General features: G+C 45.3%; 1 protein-coding gene across 1 annotated transcript in view; it reads right to left on the reverse strand.

Moving 5' to 3' along the window:
* The window catches only part of SHPRH (SNF2 histone linker PHD RING helicase), a 1,609,144-nt gene that overhangs the window by 1,510,234 nt on the left and 79,793 nt on the right, over nucleotides 1-19,117 (reverse strand). The window contains exon 3 of the mRNA XM_044068807.1: nucleotides 16,412-16,541. Within this exon, the coding sequence (XP_043924742.1) occupies nucleotides 16,412-16,541 (130 nt within the window). The remainder of the gene's footprint in view (nucleotides 1-16,411; nucleotides 16,542-19,117) is intronic.

A 19,117-nucleotide genomic window follows, 5' to 3' on the forward strand; every position in this document is an offset into this window, starting at 1 on the left:
AAGGATCCTCATGTGCATTCTGGCAAGAGGGGCTAGTGTAATTGTGGAAGCCATTGTTCATAATAATCTTAGAATTATCTTTGCTTTCACTTTGGTCTTGGGAAGGAGGTGAAGTATCTGCTGTCTGAGTGCTACAACTCTTTCTGTTGGAAGATGTGCTACCATGGAGGTGGTGTCTAGATCTGCGCCTATGACTGTAATATGCTGACAGGGCAACAAGGCAGATTTTTTAAAGTTGACTGCAATACCCAGCTGACTGCAAATGTCCAAAGTTGGATTCCTGGCTTGTTGGGGTAGATGCTTGGTGATGGCAGATAGGAGCCAGTCATCTAGACAGGGAAACACTCGGAATCCTAGATGCCTCAGGTGAGCCGTGACTACTGCCATGCATTTGAACACTCTGGGGGCTGCAGTGAGACCAAAGAGCAGAGCTCAGCACTGGTAATGACTGGCTCCCAGCCAGAAGCGTAAGTGCCTTCTTGATGTCCCGTCCATTTTTATGTGGTAGTAAGCATCTTGAAGGTCTATCGAGCACATCCAATCGTCTTTCCCTAAAAAGGGAAGTATAGACTGCAGTGTCACCATTCAGAACTTTGACTTCTTGACAGATTCATTTAATTTGCTTAGGTCTAATATGGGCCTCCAGTCCCCTGTTCTTTTTGGCACCAAAAAGAATCTTGAGTAAGTTCCGAATCCTATTTGGTCTGCAGGGACTTCTTGGATGACTCTTTTGTGCAGCAACTTTTGAATCTCTACTGTTGCTTGCCCCCTTAGATTGGGTGGAACATCTGGGATTGTTCTGGTCTGTGGAACAGGATTGGAAAATGGAATGGAGTATCCTCTGGATATTATTTTTAGTACCCATTTGTCTCTTGTGATAGTTTGCCAGACTTTTGGGTACATGGACAAACATCCCCCGACTGCCTCCAGAGTAGAGCAGTGGGGTCTCCTTTCAGGAGTGCTGATAAGGGTGTCTGCGAAAGGAATCACTGTCACCCTGGTTCTGCAGGACCCCTCTGCCTCTAGGGCGGTGTCTACCGTTATTGCCTCCCCCTCTGCTCCTGGGGAAGGAATCACCCCGTGCATCCTGGAAAACTCTCTTGGATCTTTTGAACCACATTTTCCCTCTCTTCTGGCCTTTAGGATAAGGTCTTGAAGGTACGGAAAAACGTACTCCAATGGCAGAGAGAGTTTTTCCTTCCTGCTCGCACCGGGTTAGAGTGTGTTTTACTTTGGGTACAAAGAGTGAGGAACCATCAAAAGGGGCGTTAGTAAAAGTAGACTTAAAGGGCTCTGCAAAATTGCACAAGCGCATCCAGGAGTGTCTCTTAAGGGAAACTCTGGAACCTGCTTCCCTGCCCTCTCCATCTGCTGCGTAGGATATCAGCTTCATGGAAGAGTTGACGATGGAATTTAAGGTGGACAGCTGGGAGGAGACCTTCTCATTCACCCCCGCAGCTAATGTACCTTGTAGAGTATCGCCTAGCTCTTGCAGGAGATCTCTTTGTAGCCTTGTAAAGTGAGATAGGTAGTTCAGCGATCGTAGTGAAAATGTTGCTGACGAAAAGACACGCTTCCCGTATCTGTCCATCATTCGACAGTCTTTATTCGGAGGATGAACAGATGAGGAAGCCTCTGAAAGTCCCTTCTTGGTGGCTGCTGCCACCACCATAGCATCTACAGGTACCCCCTTAGTGAGGAAATCCTTTCCCGAAGGAGCTGACAATAATTTGTTTGGCCTCCGAGGGGCTGGTTCCATTGTGTCAGTTGACTCCCATGCCTTTCGACTGACCAGGTCTATCAGCTCATCGAAAGGCGGAGACACCCAGGAGGCTGAAGGTTGAAACCCAAAAGCCTTCAGGTACACTGACTCCTCATCAGAAGGGGTGGTGGCCTGCCAGCTGTCTCTCTGCTTCAGGATCTCTAGAATATCTGCAAATGAGATATCAGAGGATGACCGTGGGGACCCTTCCGGCTCATCGAGGTCAGTGTCTGAACTGACAGACTCATCTGGGGCGTCTATGTGCTTCCTCTTGCAAGTTCTCTTCCGAGGTGGCTCCTCAGAAGGATATTCTGGGGAGGCCTCGGAGGAGAGGGGTTCACCCATATGGGGATCCTGAGGCTCTGGAACTCTGCTGTCCTGTGGAATGGGTGGTGCCGAGACAGTAGCTGGTGCCTTAGGGGAATGAGTGCTAGTATCTCTCTGTGGCGAAGAATGGGTAGACACACTCATCAGCTCGAAGGCGGATCCCGCCGGCTCTGAAGACTCCTTCAGCTCAGAGGAGACAGAGGAAGGCACTGGAACCAAAGAGATTGAACCAGCGGCCGATGTAGGAGCCGAGCTAACCTGGGCCGATGCTCCGAGGGGTAGACTTGGCAGCAAAGAAGATCAGGGCCGAGAATTCCCCCCAGAGCGGACTTCCAGACTCTCTGGACGACACAGAGAGAGTCGGAGTAGAAGTCGGCTCTGTGAACACCGAAGAGGGTCTCGGAACCGACGGATCTACAGTAGGCGGTAGCAAGCACTCCAGCTCCGAAGGTCCAGCTTGGCTCGGAGGAGGAACAACAGTGAGTATTAATTGGTACAGTAGGCTCCGAGACCAAATGGGTGGGAGCAGAGAATAATTTAGTCAGCGCCGGCGACTTCAGGAGTCTGCGCACCACCCGTTCCATGTCATCATCTGATAAGCTCCTGCTGGACCTGGAAGATAGGGATGGAGAGCAAGACCTGTGCAGAATTGGAGATCTCAGTGTCTGAGAAACCCGTGAAATATTCATGGACCGGCTCTGAGGACTTTGGAGCCAAAGTACCAGGCTTGTCAACTAATATGACCTCCGAAGGCTCCGAGGACTGTGGACCCAAGGAGGTAGTGGTCTTAAGAGATTTTTGGTAGCTTGACTGGCGGCTCCGACTGAGCCGATGTTGCAGGTGAATGTCTCTTCTGGGATTTTTCATTTTTGGAAGAAGGAGAGGAAGAAGAATTATGAATAGCTTCCTCAAAAGTTGGCTTTAAGAGCCCTTTCAGGATCAATTTGTTTCTCCTTTCTTGAAGTACCCTTGCACTGAAAGAATAACAAAAAGTACAGTCTTCTTGTAGATGAACAGCACCAAGGCAATAAACACATATAACATGTCCATCTGTGATGGACATTTTTTGTGAGCACTTCTGGCATTTTTTAAAGCCCGAAGGCTTATGTTCCCTCTCTTTTGGGTCTTTGGAAATAATTAAGATAAGACCACAAAAACAACAAGAACATTTTATTATTCAACTACTGAACTACTAAGCTACACTGAAAAGTAACTACGGGAAACATGAGGAAACAGACTGGGAGAAAAAATAGGGCCTCTAACTGAAACGGTCCTATTTTCCAGACAAGACAACAATTAACTACAAGCTCTCTAACTTAAACGGGCGAAAAGCTCTCTAACTTAAACGAGCTTCTAATAAACTAGACAGACAGAAAACAACCACTACAAGGGATACAATTAGGCCCACAAAGCGACGGCAAAAGCCACGCCAAAGGGGATAAAACTATAATTATTTAACTGTAATGCAGTAAAAGGCACAACAATTTAAATATAGCTAAATAGTAAGCTCTGTATTATCAAATATAACAGTACAGAGGAAAAATAAGAGAAAATTTGTCACAACTTAGCCACGGCCAAGATGAGCGCATCCAACCTCGTAAAGCAGCAAATGAGATCTGGTGAATTACACCACTGCATTGTGGGATAACTACTTGCCACGAGCCAGGTTTGAGACTTTCAGCTATGTATTTGGCCGAGTTGGAGCCGAGAATCGGCTCCAAACCCATCATTGTAAGAATGAAGGTGAGATAGAACATAACATCTAAAATTTTAAAAATTATCTGAACTGTTATTTTGTGTGTCTGAATTCCTACATGTGCTTTACAAATTATCAACAGGGATTCTAAGAACTACTGCATCCTCATAATTAACACTCCCAACATGCAAACAAGTGAAAATTAAAAACGTAAATAAGTAAAATCATGCTATCAGAAAAATCCAGCGGGATAGTTTAAAATTCCAGAAAGGAAATCATGAATTAAAAAGAAAAAAATGAAGTAGTGGCCTGCTGATGAACAAGTGTTTAGTCAGAGGCTACAGAAGTACCTCACTGGAACAGGCCAGACCAACCTGGGATATCAGATGCATGGGTTGCATTTTACATGTTTCTCTCTCTGCCTTCTGCTGTGTGTGTGTGTGTGTGTGTGTGTGTGTGTGTGTGCGTGTGTGCGTGTGTGCGTGTGTGTGTGTGTGTGTGTGTGATGTCAGAAGGCCACTCTCGGGACACCACAGCAGATTGGTGAAGGCCTTAAGCCTCTTCTAATCAAGAAAGGGATGCGGGGAATACTCTCTTCTTTAGATTTTTTTTAAGGTAAATCCCTGAGAGAGGGTACACTTCCAGACATTGTGTACTGGATCCAGACAAAATACGTCAGTAGCTACAGCAACCTCTATGGAAAATTTACCTACCACAGATGCACCTCTGCCCTTTTTAGCCCCTGACATTAAGACCACAATCCCACTATCCACAAAAACAAATTAATACCAACAAATGACAACTAATTTAACAAGTGAAAAAAGAAAGTACAGTTGTGTACACTTACCATAAATGTAGATGTTCGAGTATATTCACTGTTGCATTCATCACATTTGGGTTATCTGCCTGCAGGTAGCCCTCAGCCGGCTTAAATACCAGAGTCTTCGGATTTCTGCATCGGATGCTGTCACTTCTTCCCTGACGTCAGGTCATCAGGGGTATAAAACATGCAGCCGACGCCATTACATCAGTTTTTCTTCCCCCAGATGTCAGGTGCCCCCACAATAGGAAGCAATTATATGGTATGGTACATCCCCATCAAAAAGCAAATACGCAAGAAAAAATAAATATACCAACAAGAAGGAAAGGTAGAGCCAAGAGAAGTCAGGGGGCTGGAGGGGGGGGGGGCGGGGTAACCAGGACTGCAACAGTGAATACACTCGAACATCTACATTTATGGTAAGTGTACACAACTGTACTATGTTCTTAGTGTTTCACTGTTGCAGTCATCACATTTGGGTTGATTCCCAAAAGCTAAGGAAGGAAGGAGGAAGTTAAAGAGCATTAGGGCTAGCTATAAGCCCTGCAAGACTGCAGTGGCAAATCCAGCTCTGGATTTAGAAATGATAGGCATGTGGTAATGCTTGGTGAAGGTATGTACAGAGCTCCAGGTAGAAGCTTCTAGGATGTCCCTAGTAGGGACTCCTCTGAGAAATGCCACAGAGGTAGATGCAGCCCTGGTGGAATGTTATCTTATCCCCTGTGGGGTAGGTTTTCCATGGTGCTTGTAGCAGAAATGAATGCAATGGGATATCCATTTGGAAATGGTTTGCTTTGAAATGGCCTTCCCCTCTGCCCCTGCAGCAAAGCCAACTAGCAGCTGTTCAGATTTTCTGAGAGGCTTAGTCCAGTCCAAATAGAATCTAAGTTGTCTCTGCATGTCCAGAGAGTGCAGTATTCGTTCCCCTTTGTTTTGTAGGTTAGGGAAAAAAGTAGGCAAATGAATGGACTGATTTAGGGCCACACTAGACACCACCTTGGGCATAAAGGAAGGATTAGTCCTGAGGGAAACCCTGTCCACATGGAAGATAATGAAGGGTTCCACTGCCATGAGGGCCTGTAATTCAGACACTCTTCTTGCTGAAGTAATGGCTAGAAGGAAAGCTGTTTTCCAAGAAAAGAATTTCAACTCTGCTGTTGCAGCTGGCTCAAAGGAAGGAAGAGTAAGTTTTTCCAATACAAAGTTAAGGTCCCAAGCTGGAGTGAGAGCTCTCCTGAGGGGTCTTAAATGTCTGGCCCCTCTAAGGAATTGTTTTAGGAGGGGGTGAGCGAAGAGGGGTGGCTTAGTATTATAATGTGCTGAAATGGCAGAGGCATGAATTTTAATTGACGAGAAGGATAGGCCCTTGAGGAGCATTTCTGTTAAGTACTCTAGAATATGAGGTAAGGTGGGCACTCCTGTGCCCATCCCCTGAGCCTGGCTCCAGGAACAGTATCTTCTCCACTTTTCAGCACAGGATTTTCTAGTACTAGGCCTCCTTGCCTCCAGAATGACATCCAGCACCTGCTTACTGAGGGATGCTAGAGGAGAGCTCAAGGAATTAGCCAGGGTGCAAGGTTCAGGGTTTGAAGCTGAGGGTGCAGAATATGGCCCGCCTGCTGGGACAGCAGGGAAGGGGTCTGAGGCAGGTGCCATGGTTGTAGCAGTGTCATACTGTGCAAGAGGGGGTACCAGCACTGACGTGGCCAGTTTGGTGCAATCAGTATTGTCCTTGACTTGTCCTATTTGATCTTTAGTAGAACCTTCAAGAGGAGAGGCAGAGGGGGAAAGGCATAAACTGAGAGGCTTTCCCAGGTAAAGGACAGGGCATCCACTTTCCAAGCTTGACTGTGGGGAGTTCTTGTGCAGAATTTGTTCAACTGGTAGTTCTGAGGGGAGGCAAACAGGTCTACCTCTGGAGTCCCCCATTTGTTCCTCAAGAGGTTGAATCTTTTGGGTTCTGGTTTCCATTCGTGTGGGTCCATGAGATTTCTGCTTAAGTCATCTGCCAGTGAATTTAGTTTGCCTGACAGGAATTGCGCTTGTAGGTGTACTTGGTAGTTCAAAGCTGTGTTCCACAGAGCCATGGCTAGTCTGCAGAGAGGGTACAAGTGGGTTCCCCCTGCTTGTTTATGTACCACATAACTGTGGTGTTGTCTGTCTTTACCAATAGTTGTCCTGGAAGAATACGGTCTTTGAAGGCTGTCAGAGCATTCTGTACAGCTAACATTTCTTTTTGATGGATATGCAGGTGCATCTGTCTCGGGTTCCATTTACCCTGAATGCACTGCCATGCCCTGCCATGTGAGCCCCCCATGCATAGTCTGATGCATCCGTTGTTAGGGTTTGGGTGGCAGGGGATAGAGTGAAAGGGAGTCCCTTGTTGTGGTAGCAGGCCGCTGCCCACCAAAGGAACTCTGTCTTCATACAAGGAATGATAGAAATTATTTGTTCCAGGTCCTGAGAATGTTGACGCCATAGGCTTTTTATATACCATTGGAGTTTCCTCATATGCACTCTTGCATATGGAATTAGTAGAATGCAAGAGGCCATGAACCCCAGAGCTTGCAGTATTTTCCTTGCAGATAGCTGGGGTTTTGTGGCCAATAGTTTGAAGTAGGTTGTCAAATAAATTTGTTTCTCCGGAGTGACGAATGCCATCTGGGAAGTTGTGTTCAAGCTTGCTCCCAGGAATACAATCTGTTGGCAGGGTACTAGGTGAGATTTCTTTTCGTTGATGGAGTACCCCAGTGAGGTTAGAAGTTTCTTTACAAATGCCAGGTGTTGTAATAGCAAGTCCGGGCTTCCTGCCTGAATCAGACAACTGTCCCAAGTATGGGTAAATTTGAATATTTCTTTGGAGCTAGACACTTTGCAAACACCCTGGGCGCAGTAGATAAGCCAAAGGGAAGTGCAGAGAACGTAAAGTGCATGGAGCCTGCCCTGAAACGTAGGTACTGTCTGCAGGATCCTTTTATTGAGATGTGCAGGTAAGCTTCCTTTAAGTCTAGGGTTGCCAGCCAGGCATCCTTGGCTAGCATAGGAAGAAGCTGTTGAAGAGTTAGCATTTTGAATATTGGAACCACCAGAAAGGTGTTGAGAATAGAGAGGTCCAGGAAAGGACGCTAGGAGCTGTCTTTTCTGGGTACCAGAAAAAGCCTTGAATAAAAACTTTGTCCCCTTTGTTCTGCTGGGACAGGTTGAATAACCCTGATACTGAGAAGAGAGAGAACTTGCTGTTGGGCCTCCGCCCATTGATTTGGGGGTAGGTCTGGCCAACCATTTGGGGTTGGTAGTGTGTGGAAGTGGACTCTGTATCCTTGGGAAACTATGTTCAAAACCCATTTGTCCTGGGTAATGAGTTCCCATTTTTTTGCATGCAGGACGAGCTTTCCTCCTAAGGGAGCAGGTAGTTGAGCTGGGCTTGGAAGGGTTAAGGCTAAGTCATTGTGCCATTTTTCCATAGGGGGTTGGCTTACTACTCCCTGCTTTGGAAGTGGGAGCCCCACACTGCTTAGATCTGTGCGTAGCCTGAGACTGTAGCCTAGGTGGTCTGCTGTTCCTGGGTTTGGACTGAAAAGGCCTGGAACGGACTGGAAAGGACCAGTTCTTTGAAGGTCAATGTCTACTGAATCTGGGAGGCTGTACTTGTAGGAAATCTTTAACAGTTTGCATAGATTTAGCTTTTTCCTCCATCCTTTTGAGGACTTCTTCTGCTTTGTTGCCAAAAAGGTGGTCTTGGTTTAAGGGAGCATCCAGTAATTTAGCTTTAACATGATCTGGCAAGTTTTGTTCCTTAAGCCAAGCATGCCTTCTAAGTACAGATCCAGTGACAGCAGCCCTTCAAGATGCTTCTAAAGCGTCAAAACCACATTGCAAAGCATGTTTACCAACTTGTTCTGTATAATGCATTAAATCTTGCAATTCTTTGTGTTCAGCACAATCTGGAATCAACATCATTTTCTGTTTAAGTAGTCCCATAATATGCTGCTGATACTTTTTAACATATGAAACTGGCAATTTAAATCCCTAATGGCCAAAGTAGCAGAAGTGTATACCTTCTTACCCCATCTGTCTAAGGCTCTAGAAACTCTATCAGAAGGGGTAGGATTTTTGGCAGCAGTACCCTTAATGCCTTTTGGTCCTTGGGAAAAGGTCTGTGGATCCGCAGAAGGATTCTTGAAGAAGAACTTGTGACAGTCAGGTATTCTGTAGTACCTGTCAGGTTTTCTGGGAGCTGGAGGCAAAGTGTCTGGGGTAAGGCTAGATTCCAAGAAAGCATAATCTACAATGTGCAGAAAGTACAGTTTTGTACCTACCATAAATGTAGATGTTCGAGTGCTAATACAGCTGCAGTAATCACAGATGGGTTTTCTGCCGTCAGGCGGTCGGCCGAATTCCAAAGTCTTGGTCCGGTGTCGGTTGTCGTCGCTTACTCTTCTGACGTCAGTGAGGCCAGAGTATATAAGACACAGCCGACGCCATGTTCTTCAGTCTTTCTTGCCCCAGATGTCAGGTGCCCCCAGAAGGAAGGCAATAGATAAATAATGCTTATATACATATACAAATAATGCAATATAATCCAAAATCAGTGGATGCAAGCAAATAAAACATATCAGGATAACCCAGTCAGGTAGTATGAAGAGGTTGTTAGGCCCCATGCCTTTACCAAGTGGGGAAGGAGGGAGGGAAACCTGTACTGCAGCTGTATTAGCACTCGAACATCTACATTTATGGTAGGTACAAAACTGTACTATGTTCATCGTGCATACAGCTGCAGTAATCACAGATGGGTAGAATCCCAAAGCTATGTATAGGGTGGTAGGTACTAGGAGGAACTGGGTTGAGCCAGAATGCCCTGCAAAACAGCAGTGGCAAAGCCTGCTCTTGTTCTGGAATATAAAGGCAGGTGGTAGTGTTTTGTGAAGGTATGTACAGAACTCCAAGTGGCTGCCTCCAAAATATCTTTGGTAGGAACTCCTCTGAGGAAGGCTGTAGAGGTAGCTGTGGCCCTGGTGGAGTGTGATCTGATACCTGTAGGAACAGATTTCCCATGATAGGAATAACAAAACCGTATGCAGTGGCCAATCCACTTGGAAATAGTCTGTTTTGTAACTGGTTTCCCTTGAGCCCCTACAGCATAGGGCACAAAAAGTTGTTCTAATTTCCTGAAGGACTTTGTTCTGTCCAAATAATAACGTAGCTGCCTATGGATGTCTAAAGAGTGTAGCAGCCTTTCCCCTTTGTTTTGAGGATTGGGATAAAAGGTAGGTAGGTGTATGGCTTGATTTAAGGCTACCCTGGATACCACTTTTGGCATAAATGATGGGTTGGTACAAAGGGAAACCCTGTCCTGATGGAAAATGAGGAAGGGCTGCACCGCCATGAGGGCCTGTAGTTCAGAAACCCTACGAGCTGAAGTGATGGCCAGAAGGAAGGCTGTTTTCCAGGACAAATATTGCAAATCTGTTGAGGCAGCTGGTTCAAAAGGAGGCAATGTTAATTTTTCTAGTATGTAATTAAGATCCCAGGCTGGTATTGGTTGCTTCCTTGGAGGTCTTATATTCTTAGCCCCTCTGAGGAACTGTCGTAAGAGTGGGTGAGAAAATAAAGGAGGATCCGTGTTGAACTCTGCAGAAATAGCTGAGGCATGGATTTTTATGGAGGAAAATGAAAGTCCACAGTTCAGCAGCTCAGCTAGATACTGTAATACCTGAGGCAAGTTCAGTTTTCTAGGGTCCTGGCCTCTTTTCTCATTCCAAGAGCAAAACCGCTTCCATTTTGCGGAGTAAGCTTTTCTAGTAGATGGCCTTCTGGCTTCCAAAATGACATCCTGCACCTCCTTGGAGAGTGGGGTCTGTTGTGGTGTTAAGGAATTTTCCATGCAGCGAGATTGAGTGTTTTCAGCTGACTGTGAAGAGTTTTGTAGCTGTGCTGAGTCAGCAGAAGAGGCATTAGAGGCAGGGACCAGGGAGGAGTATGTGTTAGGCTCCTCAGGAGTGGGTACCAGTGTTGCCTTGGCCAATCTGGAGCAATCAGTATCATCTTCGGTTTGTCTGTTCTTGCTTTCAAAAGCACCTTGGGCAGAAGAGGCAGAGGTGGGAATGCGTAAACTGTCCATGCTGTCCAAATGAATGAGAGGGCGTCCACTCTCCAGGCCTTTGGATGAAAGGTCCTCGAACAAAACTTTTCCAATTGATGATTCCTGTGGGAGGCAAAAAGATCTATGTCTGGCCTCCCCCACGCTTGGATTATTTCTGTAAACACCTGAGGATGCAACTTCCATTCGTGTGGATCTGTCATATTTCTGCTTAGATTGTCTGGCAGTGTGTTTTCCAATCCTGGCAAGTACTGTGCTTGAAGTTCGATTTGTCTTTCCAGAGCCAAGTTCCAAAGAGTCATGGCTAGTCTGCACAAGGGGTATGAATGTGTTCCTCCTTGTTTGTTTATGTACCACATTACTGTGGCGTTGTCTGTTCTTATCAGTAATTGTCCTGGATGCAGGAAGTCCTTGAAAGCTGTAATTGCATTTATTACTGCTAGCATTTCTTTTTGATTGATGTGAAGGTGCTTTTCCTTTTGGGACCATCTGCCCTGAAAGCACCTGTCCTTCATGTGCGCCCCCCCAGGCGTAATCTGAGGCGTCTGTGGTTATGACTTGCTTTGCTTGAGGCTTGCAGAATGGGAGGCCTGTGTTTGCTTGACATGCTTGGGCCCACCATAGAAATTCCTTTTGCAAACATGGAATTATTGGTATTATTGTTTCCAAACTGTGACTGTGTTGAGACCATAGATTTTTAGGTACCATTGAAGTTTCCTCATATGCAGCTTTGCACATGGGATTAGAAGAATGCAAGATGCCATGAATCCCAGAGCCTGCAGGATTTTCCTTGCAGTAAGCCTGGTACTTTTTGCTAGTATTTTGAAGTACTGAGATAGTTGCCCCTGTTTTTCTGGCGTAAGACAGGCCATCTGGGTGTTTGTGTCCAAGTTGGCACCCAGGAAGGTTATTTTCTGAGATGGTGTTAGCCTTGATTTCTCTTTGTTGATTGTATATCCCAGAGAAAGCAGTAACCGTGTCACATATGCCAGATGTTCCAGAAGCATGTGCTTGCTGTCCGCTTGGATCTGGCAGTCGTCCAGATAAGGGTAAATTTGTATCCCTTGAAGTCTGCAGTAGGCAATCACTGATGCCAGGCACTTTGTGAATACTCTGGGCACAGTAGATAAGCCAAAGGGCAATGCAGAGAATTGATAGTGGATTGAACCTGCAAGAAATCTGAGGTATCTTCTGCAGCTTTGTCTGATTGGGACATGCAGGTATGCCTCCTTGAGGTCCAATGTTACCAGCCAAAACTCCTTGCCCAGCATGGGAAGAAGCTGCTGTAATGTGAGCATCTTGAATTTTGGTGCAGTAGAAATGTGTTTAGGATGGATAAGTCCAAAATGGGTCTCCAGTCGGTTCCTTTCCTTGGTACCAGAAAGTCTTGAATAAAAACCTTGACCTTGTTGGTGCGTAGGTACCTCTTGAATAGCTCTCATGCTTATGAGCTTTGAAATTTGCAGTTGTGCCTCTGCTCTTTGATTTTGTGGCAGGTTTGGCATGCCTCTCATTTTTGGAAGAGTGTGAAATTGAAATTTGTAGCCTCTGTTTATAATGTCCAGTATCCATTTGTCTGTTGTGACAATATGCCAATTGCTTGCAAATAATGCTAGTTTCCCTCCCAAAGGTGCTGCCAGCTGAGACATGCTTGGCATGGAAATGAGGGAGTCATTGGGTCTGCTTCCTGTATTGTTGTGCACTGTCTTCGCCACCTCTTGGTGCTGGAGTTTGCCATTGTCTGCCTCTATATGATCCTTGTGATTGCCCTCTGCCCCTTGTGCGTCTGTATCTACCTCTTTGGGGCTTGTCAGTGACTGGAAAGGACCAGTTTTTTGAAGGCCAATTTCTGCTAAAATGTGGTGGTTGGACCTGTAAGAAAGCTTTAACAGTTTGCATAGATTTGGCTTTTTCTTCCATTTTCCGTAGTATCTCCTCAGCATTAGTACCAAATAGTACATCCTTTTGTAAAGGAGCATCTAGAAGTTTAGCTTTCACATGATCAGGCAAATTTTGTTCCCTAAGCCAGGCATGTCTGCGAATGACTGATCCTGTAGCAGCTGCTCTACTGGAGGCCTCTAGGGCATCATAACCACATTGTAAGGTGTGTTTACCCACTTGCTCTGCACTATGCATCATATCCTGTAACTCCTTTAAATTTGGTTGTTCAGGTTGAGACATTTTGTTCCTTAATTGTGATAACAGGAACTGCTGATATTTAATCATATGAAACTGACAGTTTAAGGCCCTCATGGCTAGGGTGGCCGAGGTATATACCTTTTTACCCCACCTTTCTAAAGATCTGGATTCCCTTTCTGCAGGAAGTGGATTCTTGGCAGTGGAGGCCTTCAATCCCTTGGGGCCTTGTGAAATGGTTCAGGGTCAGCATTGTGGCTTTTGAAGAGAAATTGGTGAGAGCTGGGTACTCTGTAATACCTATCAGGTTTGACTGGTGCATGAGGCAGAGAATCAGGGTTAAGACAAGCCTCCGAATAGACATCATCCAGTATGTCCAAAACAGGGGGTATAGCCAGAGGTCTGTGTTGAGGTAACCAAAGAAATTCCCTAAGTCTTTTCTTGGAATCTGAAAAGTCTTGGCCTTCCCAATGGAAGTGTTCCCTCAAGGTGTGCAAGGTTTCCCCAAAGGAAAAATCCTCAGGAGGGGATACAGAAGGAATGGACTGTTCTGCATCTGAATCCTCAAAAGGAGAGTAAGAGTGTTCCTCTGCATCAGAACGTTCTGATAAAACGGATCCCTGATCAGAAGAGGGAGAGTCTTCCTCCACTCTGGGTCTCTTGTCAGGAGGGGGCTGAGAACCTCTGATAAGAGTAATTAAATCCTCAGCCATTTTAAGCATCTGTTTTTTAGGCATGGGTCCTGGAGATGGGCCCTGTGCAACAGGCCTCGTGGGATGCCTGGCTGCTTTGGATTTAGTAAAGGCCTTAATTGAAAAAGAAGATGAGGGCCTAAATACACCATGGGTAGAGGTGGACCTGTCCACATTAGTAGGCTCGACATTAGCAGGGGCTTCAGTTGTAGTCTGGAAAAGGGCCGAGGACCCAGCGGTATCGGGTACAGAGGACACCGCCAAAGGAGTGTCGTCGGTAGTCAGGGACTGCAAAGGCGTCTCGCTGAGAACTGGACCACGTGTAGCCTGTTTTGGCGTGGTGTCGGCGGGGACCTCGCGTGTCGGTCCTTTTCCTTGCGTTTTTTGGACAAAACGGTATAGTCGGAGTGTCCGACGACATTTTATAATCAAAAGCTTTACCAAAGTAGTGTTGGGCGAACTCCACCCAACGCTTAATAGTGCGTTTATTGAAGGTAGCGCAAAAGCGACAGCCCGAGACGTCGTGGTCTGGGCCCAAACAAGGTATGCAGAGGGAATGGAAATCCTTATGCGGTATTTGCTTCCCACAAGAAATACAATTATTAACTTTTTCTGACATCGGTCTGAGGCAAGAAAAGTTTCAACGGGTACTTAGCTTTAATGAAGACTTCGGTTTCCAATTTTTTCGTAATTCAGGAGCTGGCTGACCGGCACTTGCGAACTGCTTCTGCTTCGGGCACCGCGCGGCAAAAAAGACTGAAGAACATGGCGTCGGCTGTGTCTTATATACTCTGGCCTCACTGACGTCAGAAGAGTAAGCGACGACAACCGACGCCGGACCAAGACTTTGGAATTCGGCCGACCGAGGGACCGCCTGACGGCAGAAAACCCATTTGTGATTACTGCAGCTGTATGCACGATGAACAGCAGGAGGGATAGCTAAAGGCCTGTGTTGAGGCAGGAGTAAGAATTCCCCTAAATCTCTTTTTGGACTCAGAGTAATCCTGGCTTTCCCAGCAGAAATGCTCCCTAAGAGTGTGCAAGGTTTCACCGAAAGAAAAATCTTCTGGAGGGGAAGCAGAAGGAATAGAATCATCTGCATCAGAATCCTCATAAGTAGATAAGGGCAAATCCTGGTAATCAGAAGGAGCAGAAATATCAGATTCCTGATCAGAAGAATTAGAAAGAAAATCAGTTTTTGGTCTCTTGGAGGGAGAAGGCTGGCTTCCCCTAATTAAGGTAATAAGGTCTTCAGCCATTCTAAGCATTTGTTTTTGAGGCATATGGGCCTGAGCCTGCGGTTTGGTTGTCAGTTTTCTAGGCACAGTGCGAGTTTTTGGACTGAGGAATTCAGAACTTCTGGATGGAAACGATGGTGTCGGTTTAATATGAATGTCTGTAGGCCTGAATACACCCTCAGAAGCCGGTGCCTGCACAGCAGCTCCGGACCCATCCAAGGTAGAGACATCCGCAGGTTCCATAGTTGAAGAAGCATCTCGAGGCATACCAGACTCCGAATGGGTCTCAGTAGAGGCCTGCGAATCTGAAGTAGCGGGTATCAGGGGCTGCAAAAGCATCTCACCGAGTACCGGCGGACTGGTGACTAGCTTAATGGAAGCATCGTCGGCAGTTTTGGACTTATGTGGTCCGTCTCTGTCTTTATCCTTATGTTTTTTTGGAAGATCAGTAGTCGGACAGCTTAACAAAGTCATTTTGGAGTACGTAGATCGAGTATGAAAGTAATTGGCTGCAAAAATGGCCTGACAACGAATAGTTTGGGTGTTGAACAAGGCACAAAACAGACAGCGAGGGATGTCGTGGTCTGGGCCTAAACAGGGGATATAGTAAGAATGAAAATCTCTATGAGGTATTTGCTTTCCACAGATAAGACAATTGTTAACTTTTACTGACATCGGTTGCAACAAGAAAAAGGATCCCCAATGGGGTACTTATCTTTTTAGAAGACTTCGGGTCTGAAACTCAAAAACGTAAGTTTCAGGAGATGGCTGACCGGCACTTGCGAACTGCTTCTGCTTCGGGTACCGCACGGCAAGAAAGACTGATGTAATGGCGTCAGCTGGATGTTTTTTTTACCCCTGATGACTTGATGTCAGGGAAGAAGCGACAGCATCTAACGCAGAAATCCGAAGACTCTGGTATTCAGGCTGGCTGAGGGCTACCTGCAGGCAGATAACCCAAATGTGATGACTACAACTGTGAAACACGAAGAACATCAAAGGTTTCCCAGTGGAGTACTTATCTGATTCCTGAATTCAGAAGCTCAGACACAAGTTAAACCATTCCGAAAAGACTGTCGCTATATTCAATGGTGAAATTTCAAGGTGCATGCATCAGACTGAGGAAAGAAAGTTCTAAAATGGCATAAGCTGATGCCACCTTTATACTGTGAGAGTCCTGATGTCCCCAGGTGAAGGACATCCACTATGCCTGGATGGTAGGATTCTGAGCTCTAAAACTATCACACCAGATATATGGTAACACCTGTGCTTAAGTTTCAGTAGTTAAGACTACTGCAACAATGATCTAAATGAAGAACACCTGACGTTTAGCAAAGAGAGAAAACTGCAAAATACACATATTAAAATACCCATTTCCATTAATGCAATGAATGATAATTTACACCAAGACCAAAACTGAAGCAGTTTTATATTTATACATTGAGAATACACAATAGGAATGATTTATGAAGTCCTAAATCAATTTACATGGGATTTTGAAATACAACGGCAGCATAACAGAAGTATAAATGATTCAGTAACTGATTTCTATTTAAGTGTGGTCTTGTTAAAAATGAATTTAGTAAGTACATGAAATTGTTCAACAGGAGTCAATTAAAACAAAACAAATATTTGCGTACCTGGAATTTCAAAATTATAGAAAAAATCCATCAACTTCTGAATCAACTGGTTGGCTTTCCTTATTCGTCCACATGCTTCACTTAGGAAATTTGGCTTTGCCAGGCCAGACTCTAGAAGATAGATTCCAACCTGTAGAATGTCACATAATTACAGATAGTAGGTGGTGAACATATTGTAGATTAAAAAAAATCTCAAATCAGTAAGATACACAAATACAGAGTGAAAATGATGTTCAAGTTTAGATAACCAGACTGCTCAGTTTTGCCTGTGTTCCAGCCACAAAGACATTTTTTTTACCTGTCTTGAACATTTCAGAGTGCCATGATGACTTCTGTTGTAAACTTCCAGCTGTTGCTCTGAAAATCTATCACCTGTACACTTCCACATCATGGATGTACTTTTACAGAACTATTCTTTCTTCTTGATAGGTATTCATTCATTTATTCAATCGCTGATAGCATGCTTAATCCAGTTCTGGGCTGAAGAGCAGCAAGATCCTAACCCAGCACGCACTGACCGCAAGACAGTAAAAATAATCCTGAATGGGGTGCAAACCCACCAAAGGACACACGCATATAGCACACCTAACACTCACACCTATATGTAACCTTGAAGATCATCAATACACTTACAGCATATCTTTGGGATGCAGGAGAAAACAGGAGCACCACAAAAACACATGAAGATACAAGCTGGACAAGCAGAACCTGCAGAGAAGGCACCTAGCCAAGAACCAGACTGGAGAAAGTACAATTGTGTACACTTACCATAAATGTAGATGTTCCAGTGTATTTTCTGCTGCAGTCATTACATTTGGGTTATCTGCCTGCAGTAGCCCTCAGTCGGCCTGATTAACAAAGTCTTGGGTCCTGCGTTGGTTGTCAGTTTGGGACATTGGTTCCTATATGGCAGTAAAACTTCAATATTTTTAGACGTACATAGTTTTGAGTGTTGGTATTAACGTTAACAGGTTTTGGGTTTTTTTTTCTTTTGAGGGCTTTCGATAAAACAAACATTTTTTTTTAAGATGTGGCATAGACTCAAATGGATATGACAAGAAACAGCTGTACAAAAGTTCAACCAGCCAGTGAGTGTATATATGTAACACAAATGCTGGAACTAGACATTTATTAAAAAAGGTGTTACACACACATTGGGTAAGATGGAGATTCAGGTTATAGCTTGCTATAGGTCCCCAACCATGTCCCAAGACTCTCACTCCATGTTACTAAGCACCCTGGAAACTATTAGGGTCCAACCCAACACTCTCATACTAGGCGACTTTGACTATCCCTCCATCAACTGAGTAAACTACTTATGCACCAATACACTGGCTCAACGCTTCCAGGAATTCATTAATTCCAATGCCCTGGACCAGCTCATTCTTACCCCCACTAGAGGAAGCAACATCCTTGAACTGGTTATTAATAACATGGGCAACCATTGCTCTCCACCAATAGTCAATTCCTCCCTGCTTAGATCCGACCACAAACTAATCACCAAGAAATCCACATCCCCCCCCCCCCCCCGCAAAGGTAACCACCATGAGAAACTTCTCCAAAGCTGACAAAAAAAAGAGGTGGCTAACTTCACGGCACCCATGTCAATGGAAAATAGATGCATGACTACCGAATCATGCACCAATGCACTGTACGATCACATACATAAATGCATGGAATTAACCATACCCAACAGAACCAAGATGCCTCCTCCAAAAAAAGGAAGCCAATCAGGTGGTCCCCTGCCATTAATAAACTCTACAACAGAAGGAAGAAACTGTTGCAGAAAAAAAGGAAGTCCCAAGACTGGAAAAACTCCCTTATTAGCCTCAACAAAAAGTTGAGCTCCCTCATCAAAACCTCTAAAGCCAGCTATGAAGGCAGAATTGTGGCAGACACTAAAAACAACACAAAACCTTCTACAGTTATATCAAGAAAATCCACAGCAATACCCAGGTTTACTCTGAGTTACTGCAAAATGGCACCTCCTATACTGAGCCAACAGATATTGCCAATAGATTCAGTGTCAACTTTATCTCCCCCCCCCCTCCCAAAAGGACCAATCACAATACCGAAGGAATGCCAGGCACCCAGCATTACTGCAGCACAGATTAAAGCTGCATTGTCCAAGGCCATGAATACAGCTTCCATGGGACCTGACAATATCCCTGGATGTGTTCTACATGAACTACAAAGTGAACTGGCACCACATCTGTGTGCCCTGTTCAGTCACAGCCTCACCTCAGGCTTTGTGCCCACTGAGTGGCGCACAGCTACAGTTATCCCACTCCACAAGGGGGGATAGACCTTGGATCCCGGGAACTACCACCCCATCAGTCTGACGAGCCTGATCTGCAAGGCCATGGAACGTATTATCATGGAATTTATAAACAAAGGCATTGGCAACCTTAAAACACTGGACCCCACCCAGTTTGGGTTTGTGAAGGGCCGATTTTGTCTCCTGAACCTGGCTGACTTCTTCGAATCAGTCTCCAGAGCCGCGGACGAGGGTAAGGCAGTCCAGACAGCCTATCTGCACCTCGCCAAGGCCTTTAACACCATCCCCCACTCTGGAATCATAGATAAACTTATTAAGCTGGGCATTAATCCCTACGTCACTCGATGGGTTGCCAACTGGCTTACTGACAGAACCCACACTGTAAAAGTAGCTGACTCCAAATCCAGCTCCAGACAAGTGACAAGTGG

The sequence above is a fragment of the Protopterus annectens genome, chromosome 1.part0 (genome assembly GCF_019279795.1).
Source record: "Protopterus annectens isolate FY-2018-M chromosome 1.part0, PAN1.0, whole genome shotgun sequence".
Taxonomy (NCBI): Eukaryota; Metazoa; Chordata; order Ceratodontiformes; family Protopteridae; genus Protopterus; species Protopterus annectens.